This window comes from Gaeumannomyces tritici, assembly GCF_000145635.1.
Source record: "Gaeumannomyces tritici R3-111a-1 unplaced genomic scaffold supercont2.1, whole genome shotgun sequence".
NCBI classification, from domain to species: Eukaryota; Fungi; Ascomycota; class Sordariomycetes; order Magnaporthales; family Magnaporthaceae; genus Gaeumannomyces; species Gaeumannomyces tritici.
In genome coordinates this window covers 1996638-2015014 of record NW_008804545.1, presented here as the reverse complement: position 1 = coordinate 2015014, position 18377 = coordinate 1996638, and the positions used below count along the sequence as shown (strand labels likewise).

The 18377-nt window shown below is 59.8% G+C and overlaps 7 protein-coding genes across 8 annotated transcripts; 4 read left to right on the top strand and 3 right to left on the bottom strand.

Annotated features, from left to right (window-relative positions):
- Window positions 1–749: 749 nt before the first annotated feature.
- GGTG_00629 lies at window positions 750–3965 on the bottom strand. 2 transcript variants are annotated; one of them, XM_009218379.1, is made up of 10 exons: window positions 3576–3965; window positions 2943–3261; window positions 2592–2745; window positions 2479–2505; window positions 2322–2399; window positions 2107–2181; window positions 1915–1999; window positions 1756–1826; window positions 1420–1668; window positions 750–1317 (listed from the first exon to the last, which is right to left on the bottom strand). In XM_009218379.1, exons 1-10 carry the CDS (start codon window positions 3610–3612, stop codon window positions 1000–1002), a joined length of 1413 nt encoding a protein of 470 aa, XP_009216643.1. In that variant the 5' UTR covers window positions 3613–3965; the 3' UTR covers window positions 750–999. The 2 variants fall into 2 exon arrangements, with proteins under 2 accessions (XP_009216643.1, XP_009216644.1); XM_009218380.1 differs by lacking the exon at window positions 3576–3965 and having other exon boundaries at window positions 2943–3509.
- GGTG_00628 (hypothetical protein) lies at window positions 3946–4624 on the top strand (the record flags this gene model as incomplete). The annotated part of the gene is made up of 1 exon (XM_009218378.1): window positions 3946–4624. The coding sequence occupies one exon, from the start codon at window positions 3946–3948 to the stop codon at window positions 4378–4380; it is 435 nt and encodes a 144-aa protein (XP_009216642.1). The 3' UTR covers window positions 4381–4624.
- A 684-nt stretch (window positions 4625–5308) lies between these two features.
- On the bottom strand, window positions 5309–6011 carry GGTG_00627 (hypothetical protein; the record flags this gene model as incomplete). Its single annotated transcript, XM_009218377.1, has 3 exons — window positions 5309–5462; window positions 5637–5798; window positions 5896–6011. 3 exons carry the CDS (start codon window positions 6009–6011, stop codon window positions 5309–5311), a joined length of 432 nt encoding a protein of 143 aa, XP_009216641.1.
- A 924-nt stretch (window positions 6012–6935) lies between these two features.
- Window positions 6936–8518, top strand: GGTG_00626 (zinc-regulated transporter 2; the record flags this gene model as incomplete). Its single annotated transcript, XM_009218376.1, has 4 exons — window positions 6936–7029; window positions 7112–8198; window positions 8277–8404; window positions 8484–8518. 4 exons carry the CDS (start codon window positions 6936–6938, stop codon window positions 8516–8518), a joined length of 1344 nt encoding a protein of 447 aa, XP_009216640.1.
- Window positions 8519–11552: 3034 nt separating this feature from the next.
- On the top strand, window positions 11553–12911 carry GGTG_00625 (hypothetical protein; the record flags this gene model as incomplete). Its single annotated transcript, XM_009218375.1, has 2 exons — window positions 11553–12356; window positions 12453–12911. The coding sequence occupies 2 exons, from the start codon at window positions 11553–11555 to the stop codon at window positions 12909–12911; spliced, it is 1263 nt and encodes a 420-aa protein (XP_009216639.1).
- Window positions 12912–13060: 149 nt separating this feature from the next.
- GGTG_00624 (hypothetical protein) lies at window positions 13061–15051 on the top strand. The gene has a single exon (XM_009218374.1). The coding sequence runs from the start codon at window positions 13532–13534 to the stop codon at window positions 14219–14221; it is 690 nt and encodes a 229-aa protein (XP_009216638.1). The 5' UTR covers window positions 13061–13531; the 3' UTR covers window positions 14222–15051.
- A 260-nt stretch (window positions 15052–15311) lies between these two features.
- On the bottom strand, window positions 15312–18017 carry GGTG_00623 (hypothetical protein). The gene is made up of 2 exons (XM_009218373.1): window positions 16415–18017; window positions 15312–16334 (listed from the first exon to the last, which is right to left on the bottom strand). Exons 1-2 carry the CDS (start codon window positions 17651–17653, stop codon window positions 15378–15380), a joined length of 2196 nt encoding a protein of 731 aa, XP_009216637.1. The 5' UTR covers window positions 17654–18017; the 3' UTR covers window positions 15312–15377.
- Window positions 18018–18377: the final 360 nt, after the last annotated feature.

Genomic DNA, 18377 nt, shown 5'->3' with positions numbered 1-18377 from the left:
GGGGGGGATTTCGAGCCTGTCGAGAAATGACCAGGTGATACTGCTTGTGACAGCATCGGGTTGGATTTTGTGGTCTCATTGGCGAATTCGAGGTTCTAGCGCGGCATGTGACTTACAGGAGCTTTGGAGTTTAGGAAATTCTGCGGCTTTCTTGGGTAAAATAGGGGTTTGCATTTTATGGTGACGGATTTAGCACTAGCGGCGTCGAACAACAAGACTTTGGAATTGAGCTCAAGCTAGCATCTCTCATTTTTACTTGTCCGTCTTTTCAATCATCCTCTTGGAGTCCTTGACACTACCGGCCTCGGGGAGCTTCCATGCTCGTTTCTTCCAGTTGTTACATTGCTTGATCTATTCTTTTCTTACTCCTCAAACCACCATTTCACTTTAGGAAGAAGTCATTGCAACCAGACTTTAATGGCCCTGGAGGCCCATTTTTACAATCGTCCTCCTTCAGTGTAACATGCTTGAAGGAAGCGGAAGCTTTAGTCATCTCGCTGTGTCATCCCGACCCCTTCTCCCTCCTCACAGGAGCACTCTCGCCGGCTTTACTTCATTGGTAGAATTGTAGGGCCTAGAACGCTCCCGCCTGAAGCTGGACTAGGCCGGACGGCGGGATTAAAGCCTAGACAGAGCGGGCGCGGGCTGCTGCTAAGTCTCGGACCAATCTGGGCCAGCCCCCTACTGGCGATGCAGCGGCGAGCCAAGGTCGAGATTCCGAGGAGCATTGGGAACACAGAAAGCATAAATCGACCAAGTAATGCTGAAGCCTCTGTCTTACAAGCCTGCGCAAGCTGGAAAGCTCCATCTATCTATAGTGACACGTCTAAATTAAATAAGTAAACAAAAATCATAGCCTGTGTGGTATCAATTCCTCGTTTCTCTTTTGGAATCCAACAGTCATCCCTCCCCCGGGCGGTGGCTGATCAAAACGCACATTCTTGGCACGCCCATCTCCCACGCCACCTAGGGGGCCTCCCGCCGTGGGCATCACCGCCGTCATGCCTTCTTGGAGGCGGCCGCGGAGACGGCGGTGGCGTCGCCGGCGGCGACCTTGGTCTTGGCCCCCAGGAAGATCTCGCGCAGGGTCCTCTTGTTATTCTTCTCCTTGGTCTCGTAGAGGGGCTTGTGCTCCTCGTGGATGTCGTGCTCGTGCTCGTAGTCGACGTGCACAAAGGCCCGCTCGACGTCGGCCAGGCCCTCGAGCTTGCGCTGCAGCGACTGGCTGACGTCGTGCGATATCCTGAGCGGGGTCTCGTCGTTCATGACAATGTCCACCTCGACGTAGTACCGCTGCCCGGCGTGGTACGCACGGCACTGTTTTTGTCGTGTCAGCCGGACTGTGGACCCCCCCCCCCAAGTCTCCGTCACACATCGGATCAAAGGTAGCCCGTGTGCGTGGGGAACAGATAAGCTTACCGTATCGACCTTGAGGATCTGCTCGTCGTGAGTCATGGACATGTAGATGAGCTTGGAGATGAAGTCCCTGGGCGCGGACTTGCCGACCAGCAGCCAGACCTGCTCAAAGGCGTTTGCGACCCACGAGAAGAGGATTAGGAGCGCGATGCAGATGGCGCCGATCGGATCCAGGTACCACACGACCTTCTCGCCCACGATGGCCATGATCAGACCAAACGAGTTGACAGCGATATCGTTGCGATGGTCGATCTGATAACGCGCAGGCCCCTTAGTCAGAGTCGGGCGTTCGTGGCGCACGGCGGGAGGGCCCGACTCGGGCAGGAGAAAAAAACTTACGTAGAAGACATGGACTGATGGGTACTTGCGGTAAAACATGCAGAAGATCATCAGAGAACCCTTGGCAAAGACTAAAACAGACAGAGGCCCCGGGTGAGTAATGCATCCGTTCATGCGTAACCCCCCCTATGGGCGGCGGTCCCATAATGATAAACTTACTGGCAATAGCAATAAAGACGATTGGAATGATCTTCAGCTCCTCGGAGTCATGCGCGCCTCTTCCCAGCGTCCGACCCGATTCAATCTGAACGTGATCGCAGGTCAGCTCGACGCCCCACAGAGTGCATTGCAGTCTGGGGTGAAGGTATCGGGATTGCCAGGGGTCGGCCTGGTGGCAGGGGCTGTTCTTACAAGAAGCTGGATGGCAACAGTAGTCATGAGGGCGCAAAATAGGATGATCCCAATGGTCTCGATTCGGGTGCGGCCCTGTCAGACGCAAAGACGGCGTCCAGGTTAGCTCAACGACTCTTGCCAGCATAGTCATGGGCACCAAGGACGGAGATCCCGGCAAACGCTCGCGTTGGTGTCCAAACTTGGCAGACGGCAGCCAGGTGGGTAGCACTAACAACTGGGTATTTGTAAATGCTGGGCCTTGCAGCCAGCCGCGACGTGATGAGCATTACGAAGGATGAGACGAGGTCCATCTGTCGATATCAACCACTGTGTTAACAAGCTGCTGATGGGACTACACTCAGGGGACTTTCTGTCAGACAGTAAACCTACAAATGCATCGGCGGTCGTGGCAAAAAGCTAAAAAGGTCACACAAGAACGTCACTGGTCAACAGCGTATCCGTACGGTCGGTCTTCCCCAGTCCAGGGGACAGTGGCAAGTTACCGAAAGTGATCCCGTCGAGATGGCAGCATAAAGCTGGATGACGAAGAGGCAAAAGTTGACGGTGAAGGAGGCGTTGACGGCGAACTTGATCTTGGGCGCCACGCGGGCACCTTCCTCGAGTGTGTTCTGCTCCTCATCGTCGGCGCCAAGGAACCTTTTTCAAGTGGCTATTCTTAGCATTCTGCAGATTCCGGCCGCACGTCACCTTGGCCGTCTCGCTTTTGCGCCGACTCTAAGCAAGACGCGCAAGCCCACCAAACGTACGAGATAGGACGAAGGGCCTTGCCAAATGCGATAAATCACATGGCGGTCACGGCAGGAAGAGAAGGACGAAACTGGAGGCAGACATACTGGTCGATCAGATCGTTCTGTCTGGTGTAGAACTTCTTGAGCTTCCTCTTGTTGCCGTTGGGGTGGTCAATCTTCATCTGGCGCTGGCTGACGTTGGCGCGGCGGTGCTGGCCAAAGTTCAGGGGGTCGGATATGACGGTGGTGCTGCCGCTCGTGTCGGCGCGAACCGACGGAGCGTTAAAGTTCTTCTTCTTCTCGTGTACCAGGGTCGGCTCCGGGCCGCCGCCGGCGTCTGCGGTGTTCCCTGCGGACGGCGCGGCTCCCATGCCGGGGCTTGCTGGGCGGATGGAGTCATCCTGGGCGGCAGCGGTAGCGGCAGCTGTGGGATCCTCCTGGTCAGCAACGTGCCGACGACTCGTCTTGTGGCAAGTGATCAACGGTGATTTGCCTGTCGGGCATGTCGCCCGGGACGAGGGTAGAGAAGGTTGGGCCAAGGCAGAGAGGCGCGGCTTTGGCAAGTGTGGCAGTGAACGACTTGGCCTTGATAAGCCCCAGCTCGAAACGTATCCGATGTTTACGATTAAGAACAGTGGACAAAGTAGAAACAAAGAGGAAAGACAGCAGAAAATGGCCAGCGCAGCCGTGCCAAGACGACAAGACGAACTGGGTCTGTTCCGTGCCTATTGCACATACCTGCGGCCGTGGAAGCTTTTCCCGGCTGGGTGGACATATCGACCAGGCTCAGCTCGGTAACGATACGGGTCTTCGGGCTAGCACGGCTTAGAAGCGCCGGGTGTCTGCTTCGATCTCGAGAAGTCGTGAAGGGAAAAGAACAGCGGGAGACGGGAGGGCGCTAAAGGCCAGACCCAAGGGGCCGGAGCTGGATCTCGCACGCTTATCAACGAACAAGCACCACTGGTGCCGGCCGCAAAAGGAGGAGCCAGACCTCCGGCCAAGGAGGCAAAGAAGGAAATTTTGCCATGTCCTATAGCTCGATTGCAGCCCCGTTCCCCCATGCGAGCCATGCAATCTGACGAGCGGCCACCTCGATCCCGTCACGCTAATGACCGGTACTGCACGGCAAGGCGGCGACGATGGCACGATGGGCAAGTGGACGCGGGGGAATGACGCCCACGCGGTCGCTACGAACACCGAAAGAGGGGGCGACAGGGAAGGGGCCCCTGGCCGCAGGTGCTGTCGCGAGCAAATCACAGCGCTTGTGTTTGGCCATGTGGGTGGTGTGCTCGCTCTGGAGCTCTCGATAGAGCTCTTAAGTGAGGCACTGGGGAGCCAAAAATCGGTCAAGTCTAGCCGACAACGGCAGGGGTCCCAGGGCCACATCCCATATCTGGCATCGATATGGGGTCGTGATAGCAATCTCTGGCCTTGGCAACCCAACGCCTGGGCCTCGACTGCAGCACCGCGGCAGAAACAGCACACGACCGTTCCCACCAGAGTGGGAATCTCCAATTGGCGACTTGAGAGGCGATTGACATGACCTTGGGTCGCGTGGTGTCATTGCGGTCCACCAGATTGGAGAGACAGCCCGGCGCGGTGGATCAGCGACAACCGGCAAGCAAAAACAAGCAATATAACATGACATCCATGGAGCAAGAGCAGCCGAGACTCGGAGATGGCGGCAAGCACGACTTGTTCAACACAAAAAGAATGGCCCAGGCAGGGGCTGCGAGCAGCGGCGGCGGGACACCAAAAAAAACAAAAACGTGCATTTTCTTTCCCCTGGGGCTGCAGCGCAAAGATACCAACCAATAGTGTGTTATATGCAGTTGTCTGTTTCGGCCGGAAGACGGGCAACCCGTGCTGGGTGGGGCTGCCAAGCGTCAGAGGAGGCTCTTCGGGTGGCAAACGGAGGGCACGAGCAGCACCAATGCTGGCCGCCAAGGCCGATCTTGTGTTTGAAGCATTTCATCTTCCTGGCTCTAGCACCGCTCACCCCGTGCTCTTACACAGGACACGGCCGGGGGCAAACCATCCACTCCGACCGAGTTGGTTTTCCGACCGGAGGAGTCCACTCTGGGGACAGGAGGGAGAGGAGCCCAACTGTTTACTGTGCATGATGATGACGGCTGGGCCAGGCTGGAGTATCTCCCCCACCTTCACTAAACCCCCACTAGAAGGGGTCCAGCCAGACTCCATGGCACAGGATTTGCCCCTTGGGGAAACTAGTCACGCTATATCTTTCCATTTTCGCCCAGGCGGCCAAGAGAGCTAAGCAAATGCAGCGAGATCTGGATCGTCTGCACCAAGACGCGCCATTGCCGACTTGGCCTCCCCCAGGTCTTGGTGTCTGGAGATATCCCTGGGACTTGTCGATTTGTCGGGATGCTCCAGGTGGCTTTTATCTTATAACAAGAACCAACAATTGATGATTGATTGCCTTTTGCGCGCCGCGCATATAGACACGCCTAACGAAACAGGCCGAGGACACACACAAAAAAAAAAGTTAAAAAGCAGCCGGGAGCATTGAGTTCGAGGCTAAGGCCCACCAGACACCGAGCAAAGTGCCGGCCTCCATCAAATAAAGCCCGGTACGGCACACGGCGGGTGCCAGCAAACGGCCTGTTGTGGATATCTAGGACTGGAGGAACCCAAGGCAGGAACGGCACAGTAGGTACCGGCCCAGCTGGCGTCGCGTGGGGCGCGCTGTTTCACACGGCAGCCTCTCCACTCCAGGTATTTCAAATTTCATCGGCTACCTTCAGCTCCAGTCCCTGCAGTCCCTGTTCGACGCACGCTCCGGCAGTTCTGTCGGACACTTTCAACATTGTTCTCGCCTTAGTTGCCGTCGAAACAACTCGACAAAACTCCCCGCGACCCCATTGGTTGCGGGAGTCCCTGGCCACGGCCTGCCTTGTGCCAGGAGCCGCCCGCCATGGCGACTCCATGAGCGGCAAGCTGCACAGAAAGCCAACAAGACAAGAAGCAAACGTCACTCGAGCCGAGCCTGTTGGATGAAATGCGATGGGACGGACACCGAGCGCCAAGCCAAAACCTTGGCTCGCGTGCGCATGCTCGTCTGCTCATCTGCCGCCCTCCACAGAACCAAGCCGCCGCCGCCAGCCGCCTCGCCCTGCCTTCCCGGGCTGTCATGTCTCTGTGCCAAGCCATGGTGTGAAGCTGGCGATGAAGCTTAGCTCGGTGCGAAACCATGCTGCCCTCTTCGCTTTCGCCCTTTCCTCGCCCCAAGCGCGCAGGCCCCGGAAACGCACCCCATGTCACCCGCCTCGCCCGAGCTGGGGAGCCCTGGTCTGTGCTGCCCTCTTCGTGCCCAGTCTCACAATTGTAGAGAATTTATGGACGGGCAGTGGGCGCATCCGTGCTTCCTGGCCAGCATCGCGCAGGGATCGAGGCCGACCAAAGGGGCGTGCGCCACCGGGAATGTCTCCCCCAGTTGCAGAGGCCCTTGTTTCCCAACTCCCTGTCTCCCAGCCAAAACATGCCTGGCCCCGTTCCCTCGGCTGGCCCCTTTTTTTCTCCCCTACACGCGCGGCCGTGTTTTTTTTTGGCTTCTTTATCGTCCATTGCCTTTCCTGGACGCACATCGCAACCTTCCAGACCCTCCAAGCGGCGCAAGCCTCCCTGGTCTCTGGTCACAAGTGCAATTGTGGAACCCTATCGCTCTTCCACTTGCCTGTCGAAGAGAGGAAGAAGAAGAAAACGCCTCGACGCCAAGCGCGGATATTCTTGCCCTGCAAGATGGAACGCTGTCGTGTGCGATAAGCTTGTATTAAGACGGTTGATCTCCCAAAATACCACCCAGCCATTTCTTGCTGAGATCATGCCTGGCCGTCTTTGCATATGATGGTCCAGGGTGTACTTCGTTTCTTGTCATTTTCTCTTGACTTTCATGTTCTCTTCTCTTCACCCCATTTTCTTCACTTCTCTTGACGCTTAGTCGTCCCTTTTCCCTTGCCCTTTTCTTATTTCTTTTCCTTTCTACAACACCGAGGCTGCAGGACGGCTTCGTTTGTTGCCATCCTTTTCTAGTCTCTTCTCACTTCCTTGAGCCCGTCACTTGGTCCATAGGAAGCCATGGCGGAAGCAATGGAAAAGGTCAAGCCCATATGCGGCGCTAACAAGGCGGACACGGGCGAGTACGACCTGCCGCTCCACGTCGCCGCCGTCTGTAAGTGCCGCCGCCCCTACGACTGAGGCAACAAGCGTCGGGAGCCGGGCTGCTAACCACCTGCCCTGCTCGACCCAAACAGTCATGGTTTTCGCCGCCTCTAGCTTTGGCGCTGGATTCCCCGTAACAGCCAAAAAGGTCAAGTGGCTGAAGATCCCACCCAAGGTCTTCTTTGCTTGCAAGCACTTCGGAACCGGTGTCCTGATAGCAACGGCCTTTGTGCATCTCCTACCGACCGCCTTCTTCAGCTTGTCCAACCCATGCCTGCCCGATCTCTTCACCGACGACTACCCACCCCTGCCCGGAGTCATCATGATGACATCTCTCTTCTGCCTGTTCGTCATCGAGATGTACCTCAACGCCAAGACCGGAGGCCACTCGCACGGCGGACCGACCGGAAGCGATCTGAACTCCGGCCACTCCCACGGCCACTCCCACGGCGCCGCGCCCTCGCCGCCGCGCCCGCCGCGCTACAACACCGACGACTTCGAGGCGGACCAGGCCGACTTCGAGAAGCGCATGGCGCAGCAGATGTACGAACAGGAGAACAAGGTGTCGGCGGCGCGCCGCGGCCCCCTCGCGGACCCGGAGAAGGGCTACAACTCCGACTCGGAGATGCCGGCGTGGTTCGTCGTCTTCTACGAGCAGTACGTGCGCCAGAGGCTCGAGATGATGAACATGATCCGCGAGACCGACACAAACCAGAGCCGTCAGATCCAGGCCGCCTCGAACTCGTGGAAGGACCCCAACTCCGAGCCCAGGATGGCGGCCACCAAGGCCAACATGGTGGCGCCCCCGGGCCGCTGGCTGGACGAGAACGGCGAGGTGGTGGACCCGCTTGTGTACCGCAAGATGTCGCTCAACATCACCATGCTCGAGGGCGGTATCCTGTTCCACTCCGTCTTCGTTGGCATGACCATCAGCATCACCAACGAGGGCTTCGTCATCCTGCTCGTCGCCATCCTGTTCCACCAGATGTTCGAGGGTCTCGGTCTCGGTTCCCGTATCGCTGCCGTCCCCTACCCTCCCGGAAGCTTCCGCCCGTGGCTCCTGGTCATCGCCTTCGGCTCCACCGCCCCCATCGGTCAGGCCATCGGTCTCGCTGCCCGCAACTCGTACGACCCCGACAGCGCCTTTGGTCTCATCATCGTGGGCATCTTCAACGCCATGTAAGTGACGTCACCATCCGAAGCCATGACATCTGTTTTCAAGGACCACACTGACCATCCATCCATCACCCTCCACAGCTCATCTGGTCTGCTCATCTACGCTGCCCTTGTGGACCTTCTCGCCGAGGACTTCCTTTCCGAGGAGGCGCAGGCCATTATGACCACCAGCATGAAGATCAGTGCCTTCTGCTACGTTCTTCTCGGAGGTGAGTGATTGGCAACCCCTAAACTCTATTTGCGACGCTGCGAGCACGTACTGACCCTGGAAATTTCTGCAAAATACAGCTCTGGGCATGTCGATTGTCGGTGCTTTCGCATAATTCACGAGCTGCTTCCAAGAGCCGCCCGCTTCGTCTGGATGGGAGGGACCCCCCTGGCCATCTTAGATAGCGAAATAGCGAGCAGGCTTGACATGCGGCCCACCGCAAATACACGAGTCATTGCCCCCTATCGACGAGTCCAAAATCAACCACCAAATTCCACTTTGGGCGCAGGCGAAAGACCCGATCGAGAGGCAGGGAGAGCCGTGCTTTGCGGCAAGCTGGTTTCAAGCAAGCAACAAGCCCACGGAGACAGGTTGTACGTTCAGACAAGACTTAAAAAAACGAGAAAGAAAAAAAAGTTGAAAGGGTACCCAAAAAACATCACGTTTTTTTCTCATCTTTCAATAACCCCCCACACTCTTTTCTACATCTCCTTTTTCAAACCCACCTGCCCACCGGCCTGGGCTTGGGAGCTGGAAAGACGAGCCACACTCATTTACTGCCTGAACAATCTCTTGGCTTTGCCATCTCTTGCTGGCGCAGAGAGACACGGGAGACAGCCGTATAAACCTTGCCTCCCGACGCGAGATCCCATCCCCGCACCTGTGACCGAAGCCCGTCCCCTTTCGACCGACTCAGACTGTGACCGACCGCGCGCCGCCACGTCGCTAATGGTGCGGTCGAAGTGTCTCGAAAGGCAAGAAAGGGTGTTGGGAGTTCGGGGATGGTCCAGTTGGAATAGGGTTTCGTTCTTTGTTTGATCATTTTTCCTTTTTTGGAAGTTGCGTGCATTCAGATCCGGACACGAGCATCAAGCATTATAGACGCGTTGGTTTTTGGCAAGCGGGAACGTTCATGCAATGCGGCGGCCGAGGGTTAATCACGAGGGAGCTTGGATCACGAGGTCTACGGCTATCTATTGTTTTTGTTTACTTTGCAGGTCGCGCCCAGTTCATAATGGTAGGGTCGCCAGGGTCTTGTACTAATAGTTGAAGAATCATCAGTTGCCAACTTTGAGAGCAAGTCTTCGATGGGCACGTTGAAGAGGTGCGTGTGGCGTTGAAGAGAAAGTCGATAAGCACAGGTAAGGCCGGTTCAAGGCCTTGCCCATTGTAGGCTGAAACCATATGTCGTTTCAGTGGGACGAAAGCAGCAGCTTTGCTCGATCCGGGCCGATGTTTCAAGCATCGGAAACATGGGGGGGGCACTGGGGCAACCAACTGGTGGGTATTTATGCCGGCAGTGGGGCGGCATCCCGTTCGCGATGGACACAACCCTTCTTTCTCATCTCTGCCTGGTGGATTTCAATCTCTGTCCGGTGGAGAGGGCCAGGAAAGTGAACACAGATATGACCCGCATCGAATGTTTCCCCGGCATCTCGTGCGGCCTGTGGCGGCAGTGGACACGGGGGAGGTGAGTGGAGTGGATGATGGGGGGCTGGTTCCCCTGGGGATCATCAGCCGACAGCGCATTGCTTTCTGTTGCTTCCTTTCCCAAATTCTTTATCTTCGTTACCCCCGGAAGCGTCGAATTCCGCGCTGGACGTGTGAGTGTGGGTGTGGGTGGGGGGAGGCCTCTTATCAACGATCGCCAGTCGTCCATGCCACCGCCGTACCATTTTCATTTTGTACATGGTGCTTTGAGAGCCTCCCCGAAAACGAAAAAAAAAGACGACGCATATCACATCCTGTCCCGGGCAGGCATAGGTGGGGATGCCGGAAGGGACGCGGCAGAGAGACAAAAAGGGATGGTGACGAATCAAGCCGCGATCGTCAGTGACATCCGATGTGAACACCTGGACGGCTTCATGCGCAACGGGGGAAGGCAGAAGGACGGCAAGGAAGGAATAGACGGCACACGCCCGTGTGCAAGAAAGGACAAGGAACTTAAAAGAAGAAGAAAAAAATGAATATTTGGGATGAACTTGTCTCTTGTCGGAGATCGCAGCAGGATTCTGTCCAAGGGGCTCCTTTCGGCTACATGAGGCTGACGCGTGTTTCCGGCCGCACGCACCGAAGATCGGCAACATCAACGATCAGTGTGTCACGGTGCCGGCCGGGGTGGATGAGGTGTAGTAGGTACCACTTCTGCCACTCGCTGTGCGGTGTGGTGCGTTGGAAGGTGATGCATCCGCCCGGCAGTTCATACCTGTTCGGGGCGATAGCATGTCGACGTTGTTATTTCCGTGGCGTGTTTTAACCGAGGCCGGCCGATAGCTGGAATAGCCATTGAGACATGTCCAATTTGATCTTCTTGGCAGGTATCAAAAGGTCGAGGCGACGTCTTTTTGACACGGTGACGGAGGCTGGCCCTTGAAACCTTCTGCCTCTCTCACTCCTGAGCCCCCGCCCGCCCCCGCCCCAGCACACACTTTTGAGTTACTTCTAGAAGCCTCGGGGCCTCTTGGCGGCTGGATGGGCCCGATTTGGACAAGGAGATGCGGTCTCGTAACACCAAAGACGAGCACGAACGGGGAGGCGGGGGGTGGATGACTGGCAATAGGAGCGAGCATTTTGATGCGTCGCAAGGAAGACAAAAGTAGGTGGCATATTAGGGAGACTCTACAAGTCTTGGCAGCCACGATGCAAGAATGCGCGCGCGTACTTGCAGAAACACAAAGATGGGTAGAAAACGCCAAGTATGGCCAAGAAAACCATCCGACTAGTTGGGAAAACGTTTCTCTGATCGACGAACGCAAAACGAAGCCATGGTATCGGCATTCCTGGCATCGATTTGCGCCGGGGGCCCAGGCAGTATGCAAGGGAGCTTGCCCTCTTTTCGTACATGCCAAGTCGCCCAACTCGGTGTGCCAACTGGTGGTGCCTTGCACTTGCCTTCCTAGAGGGAGGCCGGAAAGGGATGGCAGCATTCCAGGGAGATGGCATCACAACAAAGAAAGAGAGGAAATGGCAGGAAATGGCAGGAAATGGCGCGGCGTTCGTCGCCTTCTTTGTCTTCTCCCCCGGAAGAAAACTTGACTTCCTCCCAAGCAGAGGCGGAGGATGTGATGCTTGGATTCTGGGCCTAGACACTAGCAACAGATCTAACTTGCAAGGCTTTCGAGACGGGGCCACTTACCCGGACGCCAAAGATGTCATCCTCGACGCGAATCACGGATTCGTCCGACGGCCTTGACATCACCAAGGTTCTGACCGATAGGAAAGGATATGCCAAGGTGCTTATCCACCGCAAGAGCGACGGCGAGGTGCTGCTGGCCCAGACTCTCGAGGGCGAGGGGCGGCCCGCGCGGATCAAGGCGATCGTCGACAGCGGCTTCGGCGAGATATTGGAGAACCTGCTCAACCACGAAAACCTCGTCTCCATAGCCGGCTACGTCTCCACCACCGACCCCGAGGCCGGCGCCGAGCGGGGCAAGACGGCCCGGTTCATGGCGTGGGACTACTGCGACGCCGGCACGCTCGAGCTGCTCTTCCGGGACCCGCCCGTGCTGCCGCGCTCGGGGGGCTTCCTGCCGGCGTCGCTGTGCTGGCACGTGGTCCTGTCGCTGCTCCGCGGGCTCGCGTGGCTGCACGACGGCTACCGCGAGGATGAGGCGGCCTACATGGTTGACCGGCACATGGCCGACGTGCGCTTCGGTGACGACCCCCGGCTGGGCGTCCAGCGCCACGCGCGCCCCTTCGTTGCGGATCCGGACTGGATGCCCATACTACACCGCGCCATCACGCCCGAAAACGTCTTCTTCCAGCAGCCGCGGGGCATCGAGTCGTACGGCCTCTGCAAGCTCGGCAACTACTCCCACATCCACGTCTCGGGCCACGTCAACGCCCGGTCCGTCAAGGGCGTGGTGGTCGCACCCGAGAGGGGCGACGCTCCCGTCATGGGCATGTGGCTGCAGCTGCTCAAGGGCAAGGCAGCCATACGCAGCGAACCCAAGGTACTTGAACCCGAATACCCCCCCATGATCAGATAGATCTCCACACACGATACACCATGCAGTCTGCTGACACGTCGTGCGCCGGGCACTCCTCAGGACAAGCGGCCGTACACCCAAGGCAGCGAGCTGTTCGCGGTCGGCGCGCTCCTGTACCGCATGATGACGTTCCACGAGCTACCGGACCCGGACGAGTGCCCGGGCTGCGGGTGCCTACACCTCGACCCAGATGCGCCGGCGTGCGTCCACGACTGCAAGGGGGCAGTCGACGTGAGCAAGGGCCGCGAGCTGTTCGACGGGCTGCTGGCCGAGTACGCCGGGCTGGACGAGGTGGTGGGTGACTTGCTCCAGTACCACCGCAGCACTGAGTGTCCGGCGACGTGGGAGGTGTACAGGATGGCGCAGGAGGCCTTTGAGCAGTGGCGGCTCAAGGACCCGGACGGGCGCATGTTTGTGACGCTCGAGGACGACCTGCACCGCCGCTGGGGCATTGAGTATGCCGCAGCCGCTCAGCGCCAGCGGGAGGGCTCACCCCTGCGGATTTCTCTGCTTGACTGAGTGAGCTATGCTGCTGTTTGGGTTGGGCAGATATTGCCCAAGATACGAGGTGGTAGTGTCAGGTTTTAAATTAGAAATTGCACTTTAATCGGGTCGTTGAATGCGGGTCCCACTCGAATGTATCTTGCCGGAGTAGCCTTTCCTAGCAAGTGCCAGCCTTGGTCAATTCCTGATAGTGCCTTCCCTATTTGATGAAGCACACCATAACGAGCCCAAGCCGCCGCTGATTACCACCGATTTCAGCCCAAATTCCATTGGCCCGCGCCGCCTAAAGTACCAGGTTAGGTAGCGCCTGCAGACGCAAACAATTAGCTGAGTCCAGCGGGCTGGGTCAGCACCAGTGCACCAGTGCACCAGACAGGACACCGTCTTCTCAAACACCAATCGTTCGTCAGCCGACAGCTTGAGCCCCTCCCTCCCCATTCATCTACCGACCAGCCGGCGACGCCATCGACAACCGCGACCACTTCTTTCTTCTCACCACCCGCCAAAACCACCGCCCGCGGGCGCGGGACTCCAGACACCCGGCTCCAGGCACCGAGACGACGGCGCACCGCCAGCTACCACCGCCAACCTCGGGGCCTTCGCCAGCACCACGTCGTAGCCCTCGCGAGGGAGACATGCCGGCGATGCAGGCGCAGCAGCAGCACGCCCCTCTCGCCGCCGGACCCCCTCCACTACTTTACACGAAGCGCCTCTCGGGCTTTCTGCAGTCGAGCCTCTCGCCCCAGATCCACTCAGCCATCGTCACCACCCTGTCGGGCAAGCTGCTGGCCTACGCCTCCCGCCACCCCGTCAGCACCCTGCGCACCCAGTGCACCGTCGCCGCCTCCATCTGGGCCATCCAGTCCGCCGCGACCCCGCCCTCGACCGCCGCCACCACCCCGAGCTCCGCCTCGGCCGCCGCAAGAGGCCGCGCACGAGCACGCGCCGGCGCCCGCGACCGCAGCAGCAGCAGCGCGAGCAGCGCCGACGACAACGACGACCGCGATGAGAGCCCCGGCAGCGACGACACAGCCGGCGCGAGGGGCAGCAGGCCGACCGGGAGCGCCCTCGCCGCCGCCCTCCCGCCATCGGCGTCCGCAGAGTCCGTCGACATCGCACGCGCCGGCCGGCCGGCCAGCATAACCGTCCAGCTCTCGGGCGCCGTTGTCGTCATAAGACCGCTCAAGAGCCCTCTGCTGTTCATCTGCATTGGTCCTCGGGTCCGCGGCCGGCGGCGGCGGCGGCGGCGGAGACGCTGGTCCGTCTGCCGCGCAAACCGGTGCCGCCGCCGCCGCTCCCGCTTCTGTGCACGTCGACGGGCCTAGAGACGAGGCAGAACGAGAGGGCCCCTCGACATCGGCAGGCGAGCAGCAGTCCAACACAACCCCTGCCCACCCAGCTGTCGCACCGGGCACGGACGGGGGCAGCAACAGTCTAGCACCACAGGCACCCACGTCGGCGGCGGTAGTGGGGTCGCCGTCGGAGACGACGAGTGTGCTGAGTGGCACTAGCGCCGCGCCGTCCACCACCGCCACCAGCGTCGGTGCCGCCGCCGCCGGCTTGACACGCCGACACACCGAGGAGCTGGCCCGGTGGCTCGACGAGAGGCTCGACACGCTCTGGGTCCCTGACGAGGGCGCCGGGTGCTCTCTAGAGGCGCGATGAGTTGGGAGCACTCTCAAAGTCCCATGGCGAGAGTGGAAAAAAAAAAGAAAGGAAGAAAGACCAGTAGCTCATGACAGACGGCGACGTCTTTTGGTGCAAGTATTGTCATTCTGTGTGTGTTTCTTTGTGGTAAAAGGGGAGTATAGAGATATTTTGGAACGAGACGCCCCATAGGCCCGCTATCATATCGCCCATTTGCACAGCGAGTTGGTCCGAAGCCATACGCAGAGCCATTGACGAGCAATAGTCCATCCCCATGTTTAATCAACCACTACATGGCGATGGCGTAACAGAGCACCCCGGGAAGCATGGCCGATACACGCAATAGGGAGCCGGGACGCCGATTTGGAGGGTGTCCGGTATAATCATGGTTATTTTATACGGGGTATGAGTGCGCGAGGCAATGAAAGACTCGGGGCACGCGCATTTGGATTAATAAAAATATGACTTTGCAAAAAAAAGAAAATCGGAAAATCGACATGAGTACCCAAAATGCTGTCACTCTAATCCCTCAGGAATCACGAAGCCATCGCGTGCGCCGGACAACACCTCGTCACATCTCAACCAACCGACACGCCTTTCCTTCACCGCTCGGCAACAGCAAAGGGCTTTGAGCTGAGCGGGATCACAAACAAGAGACTGTGTGTAGGATATGTCATGGCATGATCTTGAAATATAAGCACATCTGGTCTCTCGCCAAGCGTCACGCGCCACACGCCACCTAGCAAAAAAAGCAGCGTCCAGGTCAACCAACTACACACACACACACACACACACACACACAGACACCCCTACATTCCAACCCCACGACCGCCCTCAGTCGATACTGAGCTTGGTGATGCCGTCGTTGGTGTCCACCATGCCCTGGTAACCGACGCGGCCCTTGCCGCCTCCGCCCCCGCCCCGGCCGCCACCGCTCTGGCTCCCGCCGCTCTCGCTGGGGGCGCCGCTGCCGGGCCTGTCGTGGCCGTTGCTGCCGGGCCGCGAGCCCCAGGGGACCATGTCGCGCTGCAGCGGGCTCTGCATGACGGGCGAGCCGTGCGCGCTGACGCCGGGCGAGACGGCGCGCCGCTTGAAGCTGACGGGGTCCAGGTCGTCGTCGCGCCGCCGCTTGCTGTTGATGCGCCGCGTGATCTCGGCCGCGCTCGGCACTGCCGCTGCCGCTGCTGCCGCTGCCGTCGCCGCCGCCGTCCCGACGCCGCCCGCCTGTTGTTGTTGTAGTTGCTGCTGTTGCTGCTGTGGCGTGTCGCCCCCGGAGCTGCTCCGAGTGTTCAGCGACATGGGGAAGATGCCGCCCGAGGCGGTCGAGGGCGAGTCCATCGACATGTCGTCCGTGTTGCTGCCAACGGTCATGGCCGATGACGAGCCCCTGGGCAGCAGCGAGGGTGGCGGTGGTGGCGGCGGTGGCGTCGTGACCCCCGCACCCGTGCTCGACGTGTCAGAAAAGGTGTCCCAGACGGCCCTGCCGCCGCGGAGGTTGCGCAGCGCGCGCAGCTTGTAGCTCGACGAGAGGCCGCCGCCGCCGCCCTGCAGGGCCGACGAGTCCACCATCATGGCGTCGTCGGCGAGCGCCGCGTCGTCCACCTCGAGCGTGCCCAGGTTCGGGCTCGACAGGACGGCCACGGTCTCGGTCGACGGCAACGGCCGGTGGTGGTCCACGTCGCTCTCGCGCACCTGTCGCACCACCTCAGCCTCGCGCCGCACCTCGCTGTCGACGGGAGTGCCCTCCTCGGCGAGGGCGGCGCGCATTCGGGCAAACGCCTTGGTCTTGGGCTATGTAGGGAGAAGCAAGTGTTAGACGGGGGTCGGGAGGCTAGACTGCTCGGACGCGTTCGGCCGAGGATAAAGCTTACCATTAGGTTCCCACGACGAGTGACGACGCGCCGGACGGCCTCGGTCTGGCCGTCCCTGCTGGGCGTCCCCAAGACGGATTCGACGCTCTCCATGATCGGGGGCCTCATGCCGTCGTCACTCTCGTTGCCCGAGATGTTGAGCTGGTTGGCAGCCCAGCTGATGCTCTCGCGGCGTGGGTGCTGGTTCGAGGGTTCTCTGGCGCCCAGCGAGCTCGGGGGCGACTTGGAGGCGGTCAGGGCGCCGCCCCCGACGATGGAGCTAAACCCAAGCCCGATCGGACCTCGCAGGCGCTTCTTATGCTGCTTCCGGGGTCGCTGACGTTGCTGGAAAGAGAGCAGACTGTTGAAGGCGGGCGAGCCCGCGGGGGCCCAGGGCGGGGGGCCGCCGAGCCCCGGGTGCGGCGTGGTCTTTTGTATCTGCGGGGTCGTGATGTAGGGCTCGTCCGTGTCCTCGTCCATCAGGTCGTCGCCGTCGGAGCTTGAGGATGAGTCGGAGCCGAGCATGTGGTTGGCGCTGCTGCCGACGGAGCTGGATATGTGCATCTTCTCGTGGTTGCCCATCATGGACCACAGGGACGTGGTCGTCTCGGCGGGCCCAAAGTCGCCATGGCGCCGGGCGCCGCCGCCGCCACCCGGTATGTTCATGGCGCCCCGGCCGCCGATGGTCGGGGACGAGTCCGGCGAGGACTGCTCGGCGAGGGTCGAGTGGTGGAGGCTGGTGGCGGCGCGAGAGAAGTCGAGGCCGCGAGACCTACGGGGCAGGGCGCTCGAGGGGGAGGCGTAGATGTGCGAGTGGTCGAGTTTGGGCGATAGAGGTGCTGGCTTGGCCGGCGACGACTGGCCTGCGGTGGCGGCGGCGGCGGTTGCTGCTGCTGCTCCGGCCATGCCGGCTCCCTGGTGCGGAAGGCGTAGTGACTGGGCGAGGCCGCTGCTCCCGCGGTGGGCGAAACCGGCGCGGCTCGGGGTGACGGGCAGGGCTGGGATGGCGGGGCTCCGGATGGCGCTGTCGTCCTTGGAGGTGCGGCGGGCGGCGTCGATGGTGAGCGGCGATGGCGTCAGCTTGGTGGCTGGCGTGCCTCCGCCATCGGAGAGAGACCTGGTCTTGGACATGGGCGACGGCTCGGCAGCAGAGTCTCCTGAAGGCCGGCCCCCGCGCTGCGTCGAGCCGTCGGCGGTGTCAGTCACGGCCACGTCGCTCAGTCCCGCTTCAACCCCTATGGACCTTGCCGACGTGTCCATGTCATATTAGCTGCCAGGTGTGGCCGGGCCGTTGCCGTTGCAGGTATTGCGTCTCTTGCTCTTGGTTGCTGCCCGTCGAGGCCAGGTCGGGATGGGGTCGCCAAGAGCTTGCCGCTCGTCGACTCAAAACTCGATCAGGATTCCCGCCCAATGTCTCAGGTCACACATGGACGGCGCGGGAGTGGCTTGCGGGAGGGGGCGATGGTTCCAGCGTGGCGATGGATGATGATGTTTGGAAGCCCAGCCGACGACGCCCAGTCTGTTTAGGTGTTGCCCCTACAATCACGGTCCAGAACAAAACACAAACATGCGAAATCGAGGCCGGGTCAAACCACAGGCGGCAGGCAGACCATGGTCTTCCTCGAGTCTTGCTTGACCAGGGTCAATCCAGTAGTGCAGGCTTCTGGAAGCACCCTGAGGCTGACAGCGCGTCGGCAGTGGCACCTAGAGTGGGGTGAACAGGGGTGGGCTCCTCGCTGAGCCGCTGTAAATAGGCCCATAATCCTTGACGAGCCGCGCGCGTCAGTCATCTAAATCCAAATGCTGCCACCATTCGTCGTGGCCGTTGCGTGTGATTTCAAACGTCAAGATCGTCTCCATTCTGCATCTCGTGTTTTACTACAAACGGCTCGCTTGGCTGGCGGGCGTTCTAACTCTTTAAGCGCCACAAGCCGTTCCGCTCGTTTGATCATGAGCATGATGTGAACGCGTCAGAGCAGCCAAA